The sequence below is a fragment of the Peromyscus eremicus genome, chromosome 4 (genome assembly GCF_949786415.1).
Source record: "Peromyscus eremicus chromosome 4, PerEre_H2_v1, whole genome shotgun sequence".
NCBI lineage: Eukaryota > Metazoa > Chordata > Mammalia > Rodentia > Cricetidae > Peromyscus > Peromyscus eremicus.
In genome coordinates, this window is record NC_081419.1 from 134,385,893 (window position 1) to 134,404,929 (window position 19,037).

A 19,037-nucleotide genomic window follows, 5' to 3' on the forward strand; every position below is an offset into this window, starting at 1 on the left:
GCACTTCCTCTATTTTAAATTTCACTACAAAAAATTTCAAACACAGACAAAACCACAGCGGACCTTTGTGGACAATCTTGCTTCTTTTCTATCACACACCTACTCTACATAATGGGCAGCAAATCTTAAGCAGAGTGCTCCTCATTTTTACATATTTTAATATGGAATTCAAAAGGTAAAACATATCACTTCACCACTGCTATACTAAACCCCCCCCCCCCCACACACACACAGCACTGGAGATTGAACAAAGGTCCAACAACACATGGCAGGCAGTGTTCTATCTCTAAGCTATATGTCTCCAAAAACAAAATAATCCCCACTATCAACCAGCCTTCTGGCCTTCCCACTCAGCTGTTAATGCAATGTGTCAATCCTCTGTTTTCCCATCTTGCTTACTCTATTTGTGCTGTGTCTCAGTGGGTGTTTTTGCCCCTGTATTTCCTCTAAACTGGAGTTCTACCTTATGATCTGATTAGGTTGTGATCTGATTAGGTTAAGATCTGAGTTTTGGCCAGGTATCTCACAGATGGGCTTTCAAATTCCGTCAAGAGGCACAGGTTTATCTGCCTGCCTCATATGGACTTAAAGACTGCTGTGTACATCCATTTCTTTATTGGGGTTACAGTCACCTTCATTAATATTTTGGTTACCCTAATATACTATTATTAAAGAAAAGTTAATCATTTGATTTTTTCTCTTCATTTAATCAATTTCCAAAACAACATCCTCTAAAGTGACTAATAAGGTTTTTATTATCAGCTCTTTAAGGAACACAATGAAGCCATATGCTTCAATACAGTTGTTAGGCTTTACTGCACTGTAGTCATATGGCCCACAGGAGCCTCTGCAGACTGATGGCTGGGCTTTTTCAACAGGGTCCAGTAGACTATGGAGATAAGACTCTACAGACTGACTCTGTGGTCTTAGAATGGAGGTGCATGTTTGTACACCTATGTTAAAAGAACACAAATAGCTGCATATTTATGCCTACACATTGTACCAAAGACCAGTGTCTTTAATAGTCCCCTTGCTTTTAACATGTTCCAGTCTTTTTAGTATTTCCTGTATAAAATTAGATTCACCTATTCTTTAAAAAGGAATCCTGTTGTTTTTTCTTCAACAAGGTTTGCTCACTCCTGCAATCAAGCAGAGAAGGGTGTCACTGACAGTGACCAGGAGGGATGGTCATGCCACGTGTAGGAAGCTAGCAGGCACCCCTGCAGACCCGAGTGCTTTTTCTGTTTTGACAGAGGTGAACTCGAGCAGTGAGGATGTGCCCTGGCTCTCAAATGAGTGAAGACAGTGGCAGAAGAAAACAGCAGCCTCAGAGTCCTGCTTCTGTCTCATGGTCTTACTGTGACCCCAGCATCTGGAACAGAATAGCAAGCAGGAGGACCGATGGCTCAAATGCCAGGCTGTTAAAGGAGGCTGTCTGGGGGAGAGGAAAAAGGGTCGAGTCTAAGTAGAGATTCTTGTTGTTTTGTTTTTGTTTTTTGAGACAGGGTCTCACTCCATAGCCCTGGATGTCCTGGAACTCACTCTGTAGACCAGGCTGGCCTCCAACTCACAGAGATCTGCCTGCCTCTGCCTCTCAAGTGCTGGGATTAAAGGTGTGTGACACAACCATCTGGCTAAGTAGAGATTCTTAAGTCTGCCTATCAGGGAATCACCCTGGTTAGAATCAGAACTTTCCCCTAATTCTATGGCTGAAAACGACACTAGAATCCTTTAGCAGTGTTCAAGTGGCAAGACAGCAGAAGCCCACCAAACACAAAGACCAGTTTCACACTGTGATGGCTAATACTGGTTGTCAATTTGATTACATCTAGAATTAACTAAAACTCAAGCTGCTAGGCATGCTTATAAAATGTTTTCTTAATTGGACCATTTGAGGTGAAAGATTCACCCTAAAACTGGGTATCCTATATAAAAGGACATGGAAGAAGAGAGCTTTTGCTCACCCCTGCTGCAAGTTAACTTCCCATGTTACTTAATACTGACTTTATTAATTCAGTTCCTTTAGAGAACACTGACTAATACGCCTGTCTATCTATTACAGTCCAGAAAAATACTACTATTACAACACACAGACAGCACTAACTATTGAAAAAGCGTGTGTTTTTAATGAGAATTTTTTTTTCAGTGGGGTGTGTGTGTGTGTGTGTGTGTGTGTGTGTGATAAATCCAAAACACACTGTGCTCCATGTAAGGAAAATAACACTTGAGCTGGGTAGTCACACATGGCTGTAATTTCAGCTACTGCAAGTTCAAGGCCAACATAGGCAACTTAGTAAGATCCTGACTTGAAATAAGAATTAAAAAGAGCTAGTGATGGATTCAGCCATAAAATGCATGCATAGCATGCATAAGGATAATATCATAGCACACACACATACACATATACACCTTGTAAGAGACTCCTACTGCGATTATAACATCATCTGAACATCAAAATGAAGATACTAATGAATTACAACCCACTGAATTAAAGAGGCCACAAGTGTATATTGACATAAATAAATCAAGAAAAAAAGGAAAAGCCTCTAGAGCAGTAAGTCAACTAACAAACATGCATAGAGTCACTGGTTCAGGTAAAGATAACTAACAGAAGCCAATACCACAAGTCAAACTTTGGCAGGAACAGGCACTGTCCCAGGGTATTTCTCTAAAATTATGTACAAATTTCAAAGAGAAAAATAGCTGCTTCTGAGTAGGGAAACCAAAGTGATCAAAGTGAACATGACCAGACAAATGAAGACCATGCTTTTGTGTTTCTGATATCTGAGAAGGATGCATCAATTCAGTAGGGGTACCAAATCTGAACTCATTCCTGGGCAGGCAGACAATCCAAATTAGAAGCAGTCTACAGACAGCTATCACACAGAAAAAACTTCAAAGAAAAAGAGAAACTTGAGGAGATAACCCAGATTAAAGGAGGCTAAAGAGTAAATGTAATTGTTGATCCTGGATTAGGAGACTGATAGTTACAGAAGAGCAGGAAAGAAATGAAATATCATTTCAATATGGACTAGATGATTAAAGAGCTCTTATTTTCTGATTCTGAGAATTACACTATGGTTATAAAACAGAAGGCCCTCGCACATATGGAATAGAGACTCAAAGTGTTAAGAAAGTAAAAGAGTCTCGGCCCCTAACTTACTATCAATTGAAATGTGTGTCTCAGAGAAAACTGAAAAACAGGCAAAAATGATAAAGTAAATGGGACAAAATGCAAACCTAGTTGTGAAATCTGAATAAAAGTCTATCAGAATTGAAAATAAAAAGTATATAAAATAAAAAATGAATAAACATATATACAGAGAATTTCTTATTGGGGGCTATGCTGTTTACCTAATACAGAGAGACCCAATTGCTCACTTTGTTTTTGAATTTTAAGAGTTGACTTTCCAGGGGCTGTGGCACCACATATATGTGAGCCAGCTCTTAAAAGGCAAAGACTGGAGGATTATGAATTCAAAGACAATCCTTGCTCCACAGAGAATCTGAAGCCAGACTGTGGTATAGGAGACTTTGTCCAACCAACTAACCAATCTGATGGGAAGGATAGAACTAAACTAAGAAACTCTGGAAAATAACATTTTTGTTTATATACTTTAACATTACAAATGAAATAACCTACTCTATATTAATAAATTTTTTGAGCAAACTTTTTTTTTTTTTTTATAAAATGTTGGTCAGTAATCCTGATACTATTTGAATTTTATGCTAGACATGAGTGAATAAATATGCTGCTGTGATGTGACCAAGATGTCTGTTTGCCGGAGAAAGAAGATAAGGCCACAAAGATCCTCACAATGGGCTGGAATCAGAAACCTCATTAAGGATGGATATCTATAGTATAAATAGTGTGTGTGGCATAAGTGCTTGTGTTTATGTATGTATCTACTTCCTAGTTCTGTCTGCCCAGAGGGTCTAGCATTGGCTATATCGAATAGCCAGATCTAGCTTTTTGTTTTTATTTATTTACATATTTGAGACAGATCTCATATAATCCAGGCTGGTGTCAAACCTGCTATGCAGTTCAAGCCCTGAACTCCCGATTTTCTGTCTCCAACTCCCAAGTGCCAAGATTATGGGTACACGGCACTATGTTTGACTTCAGATCTTGATCACTAAGCACTTTCCTCAAATAAAAAGAAAAGGGATCTGTGGAGAAATAGCCAATTCCAAAACCCTGTCAGGAAAAAATGTTAACATGAATCTGAATATCTTGTCCAAAAAAGAAAAAAGTGCTCAGATGATATGAGTGGGATAAAACAGTGAGACAAACAGTGAGAATAGCGTAGTATAAAATAAAATAGACAGGTGTATTAACACATGCCTGTAGCCCTAGCTACTCAGGAGGCTCAAACAAGATTCTCCGAGCCTAGGAGCTGTAGGTCACCTTGGCCAACGCAGCAAGACCCCAACATAAAACAAAACAAACCATCACCAACAAAATAAAAAACACAAATATCCATGAATCCTTAACTAAATAAATGGGACAAAAGTAACTATTATTCCCACTCAAAAAATACAGAAGAAATGATGGGTACAAAAATTATCATTAGTCAAAAATTATGGTAATACCGACAGAGGGTAAGTCTGTTGATGGATGTTAACATCAATGGGGAAAGTATGAGAATCAGTGTATTTGTAAGACTCCAAAATATCTACTGATGAGATAACCAACTAATCTAAGTAAGTAAAAATTATTTTATAATTGAGAGGCTTGGGAGACAGCATCTGAACCAAGTCAAAATCACAACATAAACAAAGGAACATATGACATTATGTGCTCCAACAGGATGCAGAGATAAGGACACTATCATGTCTACAATATTCTTGCCTGAAATGCATAATCTTACATCTAAGAAAAAAATGGGCAAATACAAACTGACAAACCAAGAGAAAAACTCTAAAAAGCTTGTCAGTACCTTTTAAAATGTTATGTTCATGGAAGTAAGGAAAGACAAAGGCGCTGTCATACACTGGAGGATGCTGAGTGGGCACGGCTTCTGATGGAATGTGATTCTGGACCAGAAAAAGTTTCTCTTTCATGGGAAACTGAAGGGATACAAACAGCCTGTGGATTCATTAGTAATACTGTATCTGTGTTAATCTCTTGGTTCTAATAATTCATTATACTATGGTTATGTAAGATGCTAACACCACAGGAGGTTAGGTGAAGAGTAAACTGAAACTCAGCATTTTGAGACTTTTTAAAAAGCTAAAAAATAAATCTGTACAATAATGATATAAAATATTTAAAGTGGTTCTAAAGTTATAAATTTAAGCCATGTTTGGGAAAACTGGCTTCTGACACATACATTGTTTCCTAGCTCCCTCTACAGGAACCCATTTAAAAAACTACACCGACTTGTTTTAGCTCTACCTTTCTTTGGTCAGGGAGAGGGAGAGGAAGATAGAACTAGCCCATTAAAAATAAATGCTACCATTTAAGACCAGCCTAATCTACATACTGAGTTCCAGGTCAGGCAAAGTGAACACAGTAAGATCCTGTTGTACTCCCCCAATAAATAAATAAATAAATAAATGCTAACATATACACATATATTTTCTCTTTTATTTTTTTATTCAACAATATATTGAGATAGATTCCACAGCAGTCTATACAGATATTTCCCTATTCTTTGTTCAAAGTTAAGTATACTACAATTTATTCAGTTTTCTAATGATAGATAACTGAATTGGTTGATTTTTGCTGTTCCATCCTTCAGTATATTTAGTGATAGCAAATCTTTGTTTTGCTAGACTGGGAGATTCGGTGGATAACTCTGGCAGATAAAGACAATGATCAATGGGCTGGCGAGATGGCTCAGTGGGCAAAGGCACCTGGCACCATGCCTAATGACTTTCAGGGTCCCACAGGAGAGAACCAACTCCCACAAGTGTCCTCTGACCTCCACTCTGGTGCACATCCCTGCTGTGGTGCACATCCCTCACCCCAATAAATAAAAAAATAAATAGAATGGAAGTTAATTTAAAAAATAAAGTGATTAAGGTAAATAATATGGCTTTTAGGACACAATGGTTCTCAACCCTCCTAATGCTGTGACTCTTTAATAAAAGTTCTCATGTTGTAGAGACCACCATAAAATTATTTTCAATGCTACTTCCTAACTGTAATTTTGTTACTGTTATGAATCGTAATGCAAATATCTGTGTTTTCTGATAGTCTTAGGTGATCTGTGACCAACAGCTTGAGAACTGCTGATCTAGAAGGTAAGTAACACCGCCTTTTAGTGGTAATTAAACACTGACACTATTTTTTTTTCTGGCTTATATGGGTTTGAAGGTAACTACAAAAGAAAATTAAGTATTCCAGACAAAGGTCTGCAAGAGAAATGTAACAGACATACTACATACTTTTGTAGTACACACATTCCCTTTCTTATTCATGCCTTGAATCCAACTTTTATACGGGGCAGGAATGTGCTCAACTAAAGGCACATGTGCTCATTCTCAGCAGTGGTGAGGCTGTCCAACCCAACTAGGATATGGAACAGTCTAAGAGTCATCTACAAGAGTTTTGCGAGCCTATGCAAACACATCACACTTGACTGCCTTCTTTTTCCTGCCTCAGGTTGAGACCAGGATAATATTAATCATAAACATAGAGGTTCGTACGACAAAAAGAAAGAAGGAACATGGGTCTCTGACCACAATAAAGATTGTTCTAGACTCCTCATTCTGGGCTTCTTGTTAACCAAGAAAACAAGCAGCTAAATGACATCAGCAAACAAACAATGCTCTCTCTCCCAAGACAATTTACCTGAAATGACAGCAGGGTAAGTAGCTCTTGTCACATTTAAGGGACTTGTCATTCATAGGCATACACACAGGTAAACACTCATAATAAAGTAAAAACAAATCTGAGAGACAGACAGACTGACTGACTGGTCATGATATGATCAAATCTTAAAGTATTTTCCTAATCAGAACTCACACGTACAAAAGAAAGGTAGAGAAACACTCAGAGCAGGACAGCAACCGAAGTAAGGCCCAAATGAGATGTATCAGCAAGGGTACAGAGTGGGAGCCTTAGGAGTGGGACACAGTTGGGCAGGGATGCTAAAATCTTTCACACCGGGGGGCGGGGGGGGGGGAATCACAGAGCTCTGATGCTCTGCATGATTTGTAGACTCACAATTTGTTCTTTCCTTTTTGATCCATCTGAGGTGGACAAAGGCCAGATGAAATGTTTTAAGAAAATAAAACAGCCACAGGTCACAGTGCTTTCAATGCAAACAACAGGGTACAGCTGTCACCTAGCAGTGACCGGTTATAAACTCACTCTGCCCTCAGTTTACTACTGCCAATCTCAAGTACAGAGGTCAGCGAAACCTTCCACTATGCCTTTTACAACTGTGTAAAAATGAAATGGATGGTACAGGAACAAAACAACAAACAAGAGCTCATACCTACAATCCCAGTACTCAGTTAGCTGAGGCAGAAGGATTGCGAGTTTGAGTAAGACCCTGTCTCAGAACGACTTAAAAATCTCCAATAAAAACCCAGACACAAAGCTGTTTTTTCCTTTTGCTCCCCCCCCTCTTCTGAGTCAGCAGTTCTATTACATTTTAAAAGCACATTTTCCTTAACACTTTAAATTATACTTGTTCTTTAATGAAAACTCACACAACCACAGGTTAAAAAACAACTCACAGTCCTAATTCACAACTCACAAACTTATAACTAATTCAACCACTTTTAGCACACTGTTGAATTTCCAGACCCATTTTCCAACCCTGGGTATTACACTGAGGCACTGTCATTTTCTCCTAAGGCTTTGGGAGTCTGTATTATCTACAGCTTGCTTACTTGTGAGAAGAAGCAATGAGGGTTATCTACACATTAGGGACCGGGAAGACTAGGAAGCTGCTCTTCCTCTGTCTTTGCAGGTCTACTGTTGAATCTGCATTTCCTAGATCAAGATTTATTCCTGGAGGTAAAACGTCAGTGGATCTTCCCATTGTATTTCTTGCATGACTTACTTCATCACTTTTGTGTTCCTGGGGCCTAGCAGTGTCTCCAGCTCAATAAACATGCCAGCTAAGTCTCGGAGTGCCAGCCGAGAATAGGAAGGAGTAATACATTTTTACAATAGGAAGAGTACTTTTGGGGCAGCATAAAGAGAATGAAAGAGAGGCAAGGAAACCTGACCAACTTTATTTGGAACTACAGTATGGGAACTTCCTGTCCCACTGGTATCATGTATGCTCATTCCTGCTCTACACGGTCATTCTATTGCTTTCTGTAACATGCTTCCTTAACATCTAGGCTCAAACAACACCATCTTAAAAGAATTTTTTAGACCATTCTACCTAAAGCAGGGCGCCCAACTTTCATCATATTTGTGCCCTCATCCTAATTTTCTTTATAATAAATGTTACCATATGTGATTATCTTATATTTCCTTATTTAACATTTCCCATCTCTCAGAATGAACCCTGTATGAGAAGGGCAACTAGTTTACTTCGTTGGTATCTCTAGCTCTTCAGCTAATGTCTGGCATATCCTCCAGTTGGACATCTGTTCACTGACCATTTACATAACAGCATTTAGAGGAACCAGTCTCCCCCTTCCCTGGAGTAGTGTGGAGGGCTCCTCAAGTTCTACTGATGGTGACAAAGGGGGCTGTCTTCCAAGTATGAATGTCCTTTTCTCCCTCCAAACTCCTACAGACACACACCAGCTGCATTAGTCAATGCTGTGCCCCTAGCCAGAACATCTGCTTCTATGGTTTCTCAACTATGCCTTCAGGGAAATTAAGACATGGGAAGGCCCTTGAACTGTGCTGTCCACCACTGCTAACCTGAACTCTCTTCAAAATGGGGAAGGTTGTTGAGGAGCAGCAACAAGGAAGGTATTTGTAGTATCTGTGAAGAGTGTGATACCGTACTGTTACTCCTAAGAGGTTCTTCTCCACCTCTGACAAGACTTGCTCCCCAAGAAGAAACCAAGTTTTCATTTCTCTGCTTCCTTCTTATGCTGTTGTTCCCACTGGCATTTCTTAAGCTTTTGTGTTACAGGGAACCTAGACAACGCTTGCTGCTGCTGTTGCTGCTTAAGTACTGGAGGCCCGTGCCTGTCTCTGAACACAGAAATAGTCTCTGCCACTAGCAGGCTTACCAGGGCACCTTCCACTCTACTGATGGCTGCCAACTGACTTGAGTGGGCAAGTTTAGCCAAGACATGAGGATGTGCACATGCAGGAGTTACTGAGCCTAATTCCGACTATACGTCTAGCTAGTATCTAAGTGCCTTCAAACTTTTTGAAACTAATGTTTTGATCCTCTATTGTTCACTTATATCTATTTTTGAACTGATTCCAATCAGGGAATGGGAGCAGGATATGATTTACTGGGCAAATCAGACCAACCTGATAAAGGAAATAACAGATGATATTCGGTAACAATGTCTTATGAAGATCTAATTAAAAACTATCCTTAGCCAGGCACAGTGGCACAGGACTTAAAAGGCAGAACAGGAAGATCCGAGTTCCATGGCAGCCTAGGCTATGTAGTGAGACTTGTCTCACAAACCAAAACCAAAACTAAAAACCACACCAACCAAATCACCTCTCCCTTTCTGGAAAACAATCAGAGGGTGGCAGAACGGACTCACAGTAACAATGAAAAGCCTAAAAGGAAACAGGACTATTTTCTGATGCTCAACTGATTTTCCAGAGAGTGGAGCTCTGTTCTTTAACCACAGAAGCTAATGTGTCCAGAGACTTGCCTTGAAAATGTGCTTAGCACTAGAGAAAATTATGAGAAATGGGTCCTAGCAGGAAAGGATTACATTGGGGTGGAGATGTCCTTGAAGGGGATATTGGGACCAGCTATTGATTCTCTGCTTCCCAGCTACTATGAGTTGAATAGGCTGCTCCACCAGGAGCCTGACACCATGATGTGTTGTCCTCCTGCAGGCCTGAAGACAACAGGGCTAACTGACCATGGGCTGTAATCTTTGGAACTGGGTCAAAATAAATTCTTTATGATGACCATCTTGTATTTGTTTCATTAGCAAAGCTCCCTAGTTCAGACTCAGGTGTACTTTGGCAGAGTTCAGTCTTCCTATAATCATGCTTGCTTTCAAGGCCCAACAGGGATTAGTTAAGAAATAGATTATCCCTGCAATGACAGCTTCCTGGTGTGTCCTGACTAGAAACAACTATGGATTGGTCCAGATAGTGCCATATTGATTGAGACCACAGTGAACTCACATTTCTTTCAAATGAACTGAGATCTCTGGAGCTCTGCTAAAATTTCACTATGATAGAGGTTAAAACCCGGTTCAAAGTGGGTTCTCATTTCCATGGTTTGATATTTGTATCAGGCAGTATAGACGGTATTACCTCAACCCATTCCTAGATAAATGCTTATGACTAAACCTATTTTCCAAAGGCAATAACCTTGAAGAATTGTTGATAATTCATTTATTAAAAATATTAGTGTGTGTGTGTATATATATAAACAAAATGTATGGAACAAAAATAGTACTTGGGAATGATCTAGTAGTTTTTCTTTAGTGTTAAGATCTCTCATTTTACCCATCTTCACAGGTGATTCAGCTATAGTCTTGGCAATTATAAGGTGGTTTGAAAGTCTGAGTCTTCAGATTGATTCTCCTCTGCTTTGCACTAAGCACCCGTGTGCAAGAGGAAACATTATAAGGAACCGAAGTGTATTTGTGCATATTTGGAGTGCACCATTCTGTAGGTAGACTCCAGTCCATCAAGCATGCAGGAGAACCTTGTTTCATCTCTAGACTCAGAGACTTAGTACTTGAACTGTCCCTGTACATATTATTATTGTCTTTACAAATCCATCAATCACTTCCCAATAATTATATATCCAATTCCTTGCCTTTGAATTACCCTATACCTTTTTGTTTGTTTGGTTTGGTTTCCTGAGACAGGGTTTTTTTGTGTAGTTTTTGGTGCCTGTCCTGGTTCTCGATCTATAGACCAGGCTGGCCTCGAACTCACAGAGATCTGCCTGGCTCTGCCTCCTGAGTGCTGGGATTAAAGGCGTGTGTCACCACCACCCAGCTCTTCTGTGTTTTGGTTTTTTTTTAAAGCTAGTTTCATGACACATCAAAAAGAGAAAAAAAATCTCACCAAATTATAAAACCTTTATAATAACCAATAAAACAGAAATAGGTGGACCAGAAACAGAGAAGCTAGTCTGGAGGACCAAGAGCCAAAAACTTAAAACTCTGACCCTGACCTGGGCTGTCATTATCAATGATTCCCTCACTCCTTATGTTTTGTGATGTTCTAGCCTGCAAACTGCCACCTTGGATCATCTGTAGTGTTGGTCTCTTCATTTAAGCTGAGTGTTCGAGGAAGCTCACAAACTGAAAGCACACTGAAAAACTTCAAACTCTCTCACTTCAGTGTGGACTTCACTAATATTCTTTATCTTCTAACTCCCCAGCAGTACATATTAAACACAGTCATTCCAAAGTGTCTCCTCTCTTCACAGATCTAATTCTGGACAGTTCAACCCACTTCCTTTGGTCGCTACACATATAAATCAATAATCTTAGATTATTTCACCTCTCCACTAGGTTTGGCATCCCACTTATTGCTTTTCTTGGTGTTTTACCTATTCAATTGTCAATGATTATACTCCATTAGGAGAAGTGAGATGATTCCAAAATTTTTGCCTCTGGCTTGATGCTTCCAATTTGCCTTGTGGAAATTCCTATAGGAATGTCCAAACTGACAACTCATTTTTGGTTTCTCATACTATTGTTCTCCTTGACATTTTGCCCTACAATCAATTTAATGTTGAATAAGCTTTGTAAAGGAGCCCAGAACTTCATGGCTGCCAAGGGCTCATGAAGCGATCTGTCTAGGGTTTGTGAACATTGGCAAAGTGCCTGATCCTAAATATTTTGTGGCTTTGGGGTTTCTGTTGCCAAGTTATTTATAGCCGCCACTGTAACATGAAGTTGACCAAAGATAATATACATGGGAATGCGCTGTATTCAAATAAAACTATAAAATAAATAGAAGGCAGGCATAAAGGTAATACTTTCCTAATTTTCTTATTTAAATCTTTATTTTTAGCTGCAGGGAACTAAACAGAGGGCTCTGCACATGCTAGGCAAGAGCTCTCCCATTGACCCACATCCCTAACTTCAAATTAGTTCTTGATAGATCAAATACTAGCTTTTGCCTCTTAACTTCAACGTTGAGTATGTTACTTCTTCAAAAACTATTTACCATATTTAGCAACCCATCTTTGATTCTAACATCCCTTTGCCAGGACAAAGAGCTGACAACAAATTACTTATAATCACCAGCTTTCTTTGAAGCCAGATATTGCAATAGTGCCACACAATTTACTTTGTGGTAATTTATCATGGTATTTCTCCTACATTTTAGCCAACTTTTATCAATTTAATATTTAAAGCATTGGCTTTCAACTGGTAGACTGTTTCTGTCACACACAAGATTACGAAGAGACTCATTAAATAAAAAGGACAAAGTAGAATGACTTTGTGGAAGTGGGTGGGTAGAAAAGAAGCCCTGCCCGAGTTTAATGCCCTCTCCCCTGAATCCCCTCCGTTGCTGCACTCTCCAGGGTCACTCTTAAGTTAAGGGAAACAGTAGCCTCCAACTTTGATCAACAACCTATTAGATTTTGAGCCATTTATTCACCCTTCCCACCCCTGCATACTAATAATCTTAGTATTAGGAAATGCTCCAAGATTTAGTACACATTAGGATGAGGTTAATCCTGAATAATAATGGATGTGAGTCTATTTTCTTATACTTTTTCTGGAGAAGTTGGGAGTGTTTTTGGCTGACTCACTGCATAATCTGGTAGCTGCCACTGAGTTTATTTTGAAACAGAACTGATGAACTCTAAACAGAGGCACTACTCTTTTCTTACTGCTCATTATGTTTGCTTTTATTAAGTATAGTGTGTGTGTGCCTGTGCATGCCAGTGTATGTGTACACACACGCATGCATGTATGCATAAAACACACATGTGGAGGTCAAAGGACAAACTGAGGCAGTTGGTTTTCCTCTTTTAACCATGTGGGTCCTAGGGATCAAACTCAGGTAGTCCGGCCTGGTGGCAAGCACCTTTACTTGTTGAGCTATTCACTGTTTCCTATGCTTAACATGTTTTTGCAGTAATCTTTGTAAAGTCACATGTGACTTAGTTTGGTTGCAATAGAAAAACAGACTCTACACAGCCACTAAACTGGATATATATATAATCTCCAACATCAATGGAGAGCAAACAGCCCAGTGAGAGTGCCTGTCCCTCTGCCATACTATGGAGCCTTCCCACCTTTCTGTTGTTGATTTTTTGTTAGTTCATTTACTGCAAATGACATGTGACATCTAACAAGCTGAAGGAAAAATGCCAGATACTCATGTTTGGTAATAGTTGTTCTATTCTGTGTTTGGAGGGTACCACTGGGAAACATCACTGGATTTCAACCAATGGGAGAAAACTACTCTGATTAATGGGAAGGGTCAACATCTACTTTTCAGTTAGTTTCTTCTCCTGGCCAAATCTCTAAACGCGATACCACAACACGAAGCACAGCAGACAATCTTTAACTAAGCCAGACTTTGTTATGACATTCTGGGAGTCAGGACGGCTAACATAAAGAGCAATCATCCTAATGGTTACCTGCAAGTCATTTTGTGGGTTCCAGTCTGAATCAAATATGATGCAGGTATCAGCAGCTGTGAGATTGATCCCCAGGCCTCCTGCTCTGGTGCACAGAAGAAAGACAAAGCGGTCTGAATCTGGCTTACAGAACCGGTCGATGGCTGCCTGGCGCAGGTTTCCCCGTACTCGCCCATCAATTCGCTCATAGGTGTATCTGAGGGACCCAAATGAATGAAAGCCCCGGTGTTAATCATGGTTCAAAGAACAAACAATCAGGAAGCTACTGTCCAATGGTCTCAAATCCTTCACTTCTCAATCTGGACCATATGACAATAGTCTTTAAGGAATCCCACCCCCTACAAAAGAAGCAAAGCAGATTAAAATTCATCAGAAAATGTCTTCCTTGTGAAACGATTAAAAAAACAAAATAAAAAGCCAGTCATAAATTAAGGATGACTACAAGACTTAAAATCACAAAGTACTGATCCCCAATAAGGTGTCCAAATTAACTTATTCTCACGAATTTCCCAGCTTCTACTTGCAGAGAATATCATTCTACAATTTTCCTGTCAGAAAAGCAGATGTAAGTCTCAACTATGGATGTCAGCAGTGCTCATAACTGAAGCTCAGAGTTCACTTCAGTTTCGAGGTGCTCAGGGTAACAGAAAGTGGTAAGGAGCCTGCACTACCAGACCTGGACTATGAAATGGCCATTTCCACTCTGTCAGTTTCTCAAAATGTTAGAGGCGCAAAGCAAACCTCCATGTGTACAGCCAATCTTAGAAAGGGTTTCTAAGATGTGCTAGGGATAGGAAGACAAAGAACAAGAAGAGGACAATGGAGTGAGGTGCAATGGCACCTGCTGACAGACAGGAAAGGTTTGGACAGCATGGTGGAGTAAAGAGGATAAAGAACAGGAAATGAAGACATTCAAGGGACATACTGCTACTGACCATTCAGAAAACAAAACACAGGTATATTTATGTTGGATGCTATGAAATAACAGAGCAGTAAGGCTTAATAGCAATCTTATTTCTACTGTATCCTTTTATATCCTTCCTATTTACTCCACTGACAATGGTTTCCAGTGACAAGAAGTGAATTTACAGGGACAAGTTACTCTGGCACCAAAGCTGACAAAAAATTGATAGTCAAGTAGAAAGAAGTACTAAGAACGTTCTGAGAAAAAGACCGTGCCTGGGGGCTCAGTGATTCGAGCACTAGCTGCTCATGCACATGACCCGGGTTTGATTCCTAGGACCTACATGGTGGTTCACAACCATCTGTAACTTTAGTTCTGGGGTGTCTGACATCATCTTCACACCTCCTTGGGCACCAGTCATGCAGATAGCACACAGACATGCTTGCAGGCAAAACATCCGTAGACTCTGAAGATCCAGAAAACATACCTAAGTATCAAAATGGTGTGATGAAGCAATGTTGCAATCTTTACTAGGCTATGTGTGATGGGGCAGAAGCAGCACAGGACTTAGAGTGAGAAGACAGGGTTGAGATTCTACTAAACAATAGCTTCCTTCCCTTCTATGTCAACGAGCAATGTTACAGGAACAGAGAATAGGGTCTTATGACAAGACACCCCTGAGCATCAAAGAGGAGCCAGGGGCCTGAGGAGCATAGTGAGGTTGGAATTGGCACAGCATTCGGGAAGGAAGCAATCAACAAATAGGGATGACAAAGCTTGGCCATCACCTGGGGAGGCATGGCAAGGGTGGGTCCTCTCCATAAAGTAGAAGGCATTTTGGCAGCTATAATGTAACAATAGTTTTAAGAATAGTTATGTGTGCAGAACAGCAGAGATAATGTTCTCACTCTGTCACTTGTTCAGTTCTGAGGGAGTGCTCTCAAAGAACAAACAACTAAGAATGGATTATCTGAACTCTGCTTTTTTGTTCTTTTTTGCTTTTGGTTTTTCGAGACAGGGTTTCTCTGTGTAGCTTTGGTTCCTGTCCTGGAACTCACTCTGTACACCAGGCTGGCCTCAAACTCACAGAGATACACCTGGCTCTGCCTCCTGGGTGCAGGGATTAAAGGTGTGTGCAACTGCCGCCCGGCTTATCTGAACTCTTAAATCACTCCCCATTCTCCCTTTCTTTCTGAGCCAGATCTTCTGGCTATGCCCCCACTTCTGTATGAGTCTGGCATGAAATTAAATAAAGGCAAAACCAAACCGAAGGCTGGAGCAGTGAAGACACACTCAAGAACAAAGAAAACCTTGAAGGCTAATAAGTTTGGATGAAGAAAGCAGATACCATAAAATTTTCCACACTAAACTTCAGCAATTAACCCTCTGGAACACCTGTATTTTGAATGAGATCCCTAGGAATTAATGTGGCTCATCATCAAGCTGTAATTCTAAGAAACTCATATGTCAACAAGAAGCAAGTGGCACTCTGGAAAAACCTCTAAGGCTAGGGGTGGGGATGGCATGTTTTTGGCACAAGAGTTGTTGATCTCAAAAAGCCTGAAGGGAAATGAAATGAACAATTTTCTTGTCTGCCAGCAATAAGCAGTTGGAACACACACACACACACACACACACACACACACACACACACACACACACACACAGATGAGAAAACAAAGAGTGAGAGTGCTCACATTTATAACCTCCATAAGCCCGTAACACTTTTAGTATAAAATTCAGTAAGAAATCATCAGGATTGGTCATGGGTCACTAGACTGCTGTTCTGTCCACCATGTATCTGTAACACAGGCCTCAACAAGAGGTTTAGGCCCATCAGCTTCCTCCAAGAGAATAGCAGTCTCCATAAGTCTTTCCTGTAAATTCGTACCATGGTGCTCAGAAGACTTTCCTTAGAATCATCTATGCAATATTAAATATTTTCCTTAGAGTCATCTATGCAATATTGAAAGTCAGCATGTCTACAGTTAAATCTGTCATTTCCTTTAGTATTTTTCTGTGAAGTGATATAATTTATAAGGACAAACAGAATCTTCAAAAATGGGAACATTTGCTAAGACAGCTGAGACCTACTCCGACTTAACTACTAGAGAAGATGTGTAGTGTTGATGCTACTAACTCCTATGATCTTTCGAAGTTTATCCTTACAAGTGCATTCTTAAAAATCTGTCATCATCTTCTGACCACTGGTATATCACAGCGACAGAGAATCTAAGATAGTGTGAGGGCAGCTCCTGCACAGAATCTAAATAATCCTCACAACACCAGACTTCTCACTTGCATAAGCATGGGAGTCATGCCAAGCAATCACAGGGCTAGGAATAAAGAGCTGAGTGCCAGAGTGAGTGTCACAAAGGCTTAGAGAGCCCCTGAGTGGACAAACAATTCTTTCAGAGCTGTTGGCTCAAGTACTTCAGATACTTAAGGACATGACGCCTTCAAGGATGCACGTCTATCGTATTAGACAACAAGAACGTCACTACATCATTTTCCTAGCCTTTCCCAATGCTATTGCAATTCTATTTCTTCCAACTAAAGCAAATATAAACAAGTGTGGGATTTTTCTTAAGTGAAACAGTAACTCCACATTATAAAAGTTATGAATTTACTCCAGACTACCTGGTAAACAATGGACTTCAGTCAATCTTTAAAAAGACATTCCTTTTCTCTAGTGGTGAATGTTTTGTTGTTGTTGCTACTAAAGAAATGCACTGCCTATAGTGCTGGGTGAGAGTGATGATGCAGGTCTCACCTCCTCTGAATGAGATAATCTTCGAGGATGTCGAGACAGCGCACCATCTGAGAGAAGATGAGCACTTTGTGGCCACCTGCAATTAGCTTGGGGAGCAGCTTGTCAATCAGCACCAGCTTCCCAGCCGCCTGGATCATAGCTTGCAGCTGGAAGTCAGAGGTGTCAGAGCTATGGGCTTTACGGAAATCTTCCAGAATCTTTTCCTCTGCTCCTGAAAAAGAATGAGCAAAACTTTGCTTGAATAAGATGTAATTAAAAGCTGTTCTTTGGCCGGGCGGTGGTGGCGCACGCCTTTAGTCCCAGCACTTGGGAGGCAGAGGCAGGCGGATCTCTGTGAGTTCGAGGCCAGCCTGGTCTCCAAAGCGAGTTCCAGGAAAGGCGCAAAACTACACAGAGAAACCCTGTCTCGGAAAACCAAAAAAAACAAAAAAAAAACAAAAAAAACAAAAAAAAAAAAACTGGATCAACAGTCATATTCTGGGTCTGTACCCTTAGCAGTTAGTTTGCTGACACAGGATGGCGGCTGCCTTGCTTTCCTAAGAACTTCCTCTAGGAAATTCAAAGTCTCAGATGTCATTCTAACCCAACTTACTCAGGTAAAGAAAATTATCCTGAGTTGGCAAAAGACTTCCATACCTTTTGTTATTGCAAGATTATCGAGAAAAGATAATCTTGTCTCACTACTACCAGAATTCCTTAAAAAGTTTCACTACCTCTAAAAAAAAAGACCCTGTCTCAAAAATAAGGTGCAGAGTGACTGAGGAAGATACCTATGTTGACCTCTGGCACACACAGACACACACAGAGACAGACAGACAGACAGACAGACACACACACACAAACACACCCCTTCTCCAATTAGCCAGAGTGACTAATATGACTGAACTTATATGTAAACTTTTCATCTCATTGCTGCATCATCATTGATTCAACTAAGTAACACATTTCTCTCTCCTCAGATGGGAAATCTGGGTTAAATTATGGGTTACAAGGGCAGCAAACTGATGGCTAATGCCCACTCTCTGCCAAGCAGGTCTACAGAAGCCCTGCAGAAGCAGAGCTGGCAAAAGTTACTATATTATTCAGGCAGATCCATCATTCTCTTTGATCCTGTTCTATACCGTGTAAAAAGACAAAAATATTAAGCTTTAGTGAAGTGGTTCTCAACCTGTGAGTCACAACTCTTTTGGGGTTGCATATCAGATATTCTGCACATTAGATATTTTCATAACAATTCACAATAGCATAATTAGTTATGAAGTAGCAACAAAATAATTTTATGGCTGGGGGGCACCACAACATGAGGAACTATAAAGGATCACAGCATTAGGAGGGTTGAGAACCACTGGGCTAGTGTATAAAGAGCACTTAGCACATAAGGCCTTTGCTGATCATTTGCTGTGGGATGTTCTGTATGGCAAATGTGTTGCTAATTAGTCAATAAATAAAACACTGGTTGGCCATTGGCTAGGCAGGAAGTGTAGGCAGGACAAGGAGGAGAATAAAGCTGGGAAGTGGAAGGCTGAGTCAGAGAGACACTGCCAGCTGCCACAATGACAAACAGCATGTGAAGATGCTGGTAAGCCACGAGCCATGTGGCAAGGTATAGATTAATAGATATGGATTAATTTAAGCTGTAAGAACAGTTAGCAAGAAGCCTGCCACG

At 40.2% G+C, this 19,037-nt stretch overlaps 1 protein-coding gene across 2 annotated transcripts in view; it reads right to left on the reverse strand.

Moving 5' to 3' along the window:
• The window catches only part of Chd6 (chromodomain helicase DNA binding protein 6), a 193,917-nt gene that overhangs the window by 54,322 nt on the left and 120,558 nt on the right, over positions 1–19,037 (reverse strand). For both annotated transcript variants that reach the window (XM_059261841.1, XM_059261842.1), the window contains exons 16-17: positions 17,372–17,582; positions 13,695–13,890 (exon numbers count right to left, since the gene is read on the reverse strand). In XM_059261841.1, the coding sequence (XP_059117824.1) occupies positions 13,695–13,890; positions 17,372–17,582 (407 nt within the window). The remainder of the gene's footprint in view (positions 1–13,694; positions 13,891–17,371; positions 17,583–19,037) is intronic.